A 2,611-nucleotide genomic window follows, 5' to 3' on the forward strand; every position below is an offset into this window, starting at 1 on the left:
TGTAATACAGAAAAATAAGACAGAAAGTGTTTATACAAAAAAAGAGCATTTTTTTCTCAATAACTTGGAAAGTGTGCTATAATAAGGGTAACATTTCTGTAATATTTTAAAAGTAACTACTTTTATCTTATTTCTTAATAAATAATTGTGGGGAAGAGACCAGAAAAAACTTTAAGTTTGTGCAAATTAGTGCAAACAGATGCTAACACTAGCAGCTACAGCTCTGAGCCGCTCTCTCACACAGCACCGCCATCTTGTGGCGCACTGAATTCACGTGATCCGAGTTCTCGCGAGATTTGGGCTGGACTAAACGCCACGTCGGTTAGATAGAGAAGGAGGGAGCATCAGATGATCTGCTGCCTCTAAGTAAATAAGAGTTCAAATTAAATATATTCAGAAATATAGATTTACAGGGCACGTGCACGCTTCGCAGGCGGTGAGTATATTATATTATCTTATATAGTATTTTATTATACAGCGATAAATATCTGTTGTATTATGCAACACGTAGCTAGCATGCTAGCCGGCTAGTCATCTGCACTAGTTCTCCATTGTTTACTCATTAGCAATGTTGTGATTATACATCTGTTTATAACTACATTCATGCATTTCTTATCGTTATTAACACATATGTCCTGTAAAAACACTTTCCTCTTCCCTTACAGTGCAGCTTAGCCTAAAAGAAATGAATGAATGAATGAATTAATGAAGCAAATAGAAAATATTTTCTGTAACATAGGCTGTATCCCAAATGGATATCTGCTTCATACACTAAGTGCCCTATTTAGGGCACTAATTAATAGCTGATTAATCACCCCATCTAGTGCACTACACAGTATGTGCAACAGGAAGCTCTCTGGGATTCATGTCCTGACTTGATGTGGTTGAAATGATTTGCCTTTAGTCACTATGGAGAGCATGATGTAGTTATTATCAGATTCGTGGCCTAGATAAGAACACTACTTAGGGAATGAGATTAAAATAAGTGCACTATATCCGACAGCAGGAAGTGTGGAGTCATAAAACGTACCACTTACTAACCAGAACCAGGAAAATATATACCCAAAATGCTTCTTTGTGTAGAGAAAGGAATTAAACGCTGTGTGTTGTGCTGTTGTAGGAAAATAATCAGCGCTGGAGTGGTGCGATGAAGCAGAGTTACTGTCACCATCCCAAAGTTTATTATTTTCCTGTAACTGCAGGACCTGAAGTGTTTTATTCCTCTTACACCACAGCAGGTCACCAACGATTATGATTTTATTTATTAAAGAATGACACATCATACAACTATCCGTTTATAGTTATGTTTAATGTCAGTGAAACACGTCAGTTCCTGTTGTCGCTTACGTTATAGCAGCTGTAAACAGTTGTTGCCTCACCAGCCTCTCTTTCTTCTGTCATGACAAAAAACGCAGCTTGTCATGTTACCGAGAAGCTGCAAAGAAGCGTAAACTCGTCTGTCCTGCTGAAGATGTCGGAAGAATTAGTTACAGCTTTACCTCTGACACTGGAGACTCCTTCCATAAATGTTACATAAATGTCTCCTTACTTTAAGAAAACTTCACCACAGCAGTGAATAAAAACATTTATATCAGTGCGTTTATGTGGAGCGTCTGCTGTCTGTACACGTCCCTGTGAACGAGCTGTTGCTATAGAAACGATAACGTATTAGAGCGAGCGCGTTAATATAAACCTGCGCTACAGTCAGAGCTGCTGTTATAGAGAATTAATCAACACCTTCTGACCAATCAGAATGCAGAATTCTGCAGCGCTGTGGTGTAAAACGTCGTAAAGCTTTTTATATCCTGACGTTTGCTCACTCTCACCGCACCATCCACCCTCCTGGCTTGCTTTGTGAGCTGCGTCCTGATTGGTCAGGTGATAACCAGGTGCACGACGACTCCTCAACGATACCAAGTTCTCACTGTTTTATTATCGTTATTGTTTTATAGACGTATTTATTTCAGATTTCATGATTTTCTCCCCTAACGTAACGCAGTAGTGTAGTGTGTGGAGATCTCTTGCTCCATGTTTGCGGCCAGTTTCCAGTTCCACACCTCGCTTACTTAAACACAGCAGTATTTACACACTGTGTTAGCTCAGCGCTAGTCACACTCGGTGTACATGCACATCCTGATCAGGAGTGTAAATAAACGGCGTGTTTTCGTTTCCCTCCAGGTGAGATGAAGGCCCTATATGTGTCTGTGCTGCTGCTGGTGTTTGGTTTAGCAGTGCTGTCATGTGACCACGGGCATCATCATGGGCATCATCATGGGCATCACCACGGACATCATCATGGGCATCACCACGGACATCATCATGACCATCACCATGGACATCACCATGGACATCATCACGGACATCACCATGGTGATGTGAAGATGTTTCATGGTGCGAGCAAATGGAGCGCAGAGGCAAATCTTCCTCCTGAGGAGGAGGAGCTTCACCATGACCACGACCACGACCATGACCACGCAGATGATCATGAACATGACAATACCCACGATCACGGACACGCCCATGATCATGATCACGGACACGCCCACGATCACGATCACGGACACGCCCACGATCACGGACACGCCCACGATCATGATCACGGACACGCCCA

The 2,611-nt window shown here is 42.1% G+C and overlaps 1 protein-coding gene across 1 annotated transcript in view; it reads left to right on the top strand.

Moving 5' to 3' along the window:
* The first annotated feature begins 281 nt into the window (after positions 1-281).
* Positions 282-2,611, top strand: part of slc39a7 (solute carrier family 39 member 7) — a 9,780-nt gene continuing 7,450 nt past the window's right edge. The window contains exons 1-2 of the mRNA XM_053236715.1: positions 282-436; positions 2,179-2,611. The exon at positions 2,179-2,611 is cut by the window's right edge and continues 253 nt beyond it. Of these exons, the coding sequence (XP_053092690.1) occupies positions 2,184-2,611 (428 nt within the window). The 5' untranslated portion in view covers positions 282-436; positions 2,179-2,183. The remainder of the gene's footprint in view (positions 437-2,178) is intronic.

This window comes from Pangasianodon hypophthalmus, chromosome 9, assembly GCF_027358585.1.
Source record: "Pangasianodon hypophthalmus isolate fPanHyp1 chromosome 9, fPanHyp1.pri, whole genome shotgun sequence".
Classification (NCBI taxonomy): Eukaryota; Metazoa; Chordata; class Actinopteri; order Siluriformes; family Pangasiidae; genus Pangasianodon; species Pangasianodon hypophthalmus.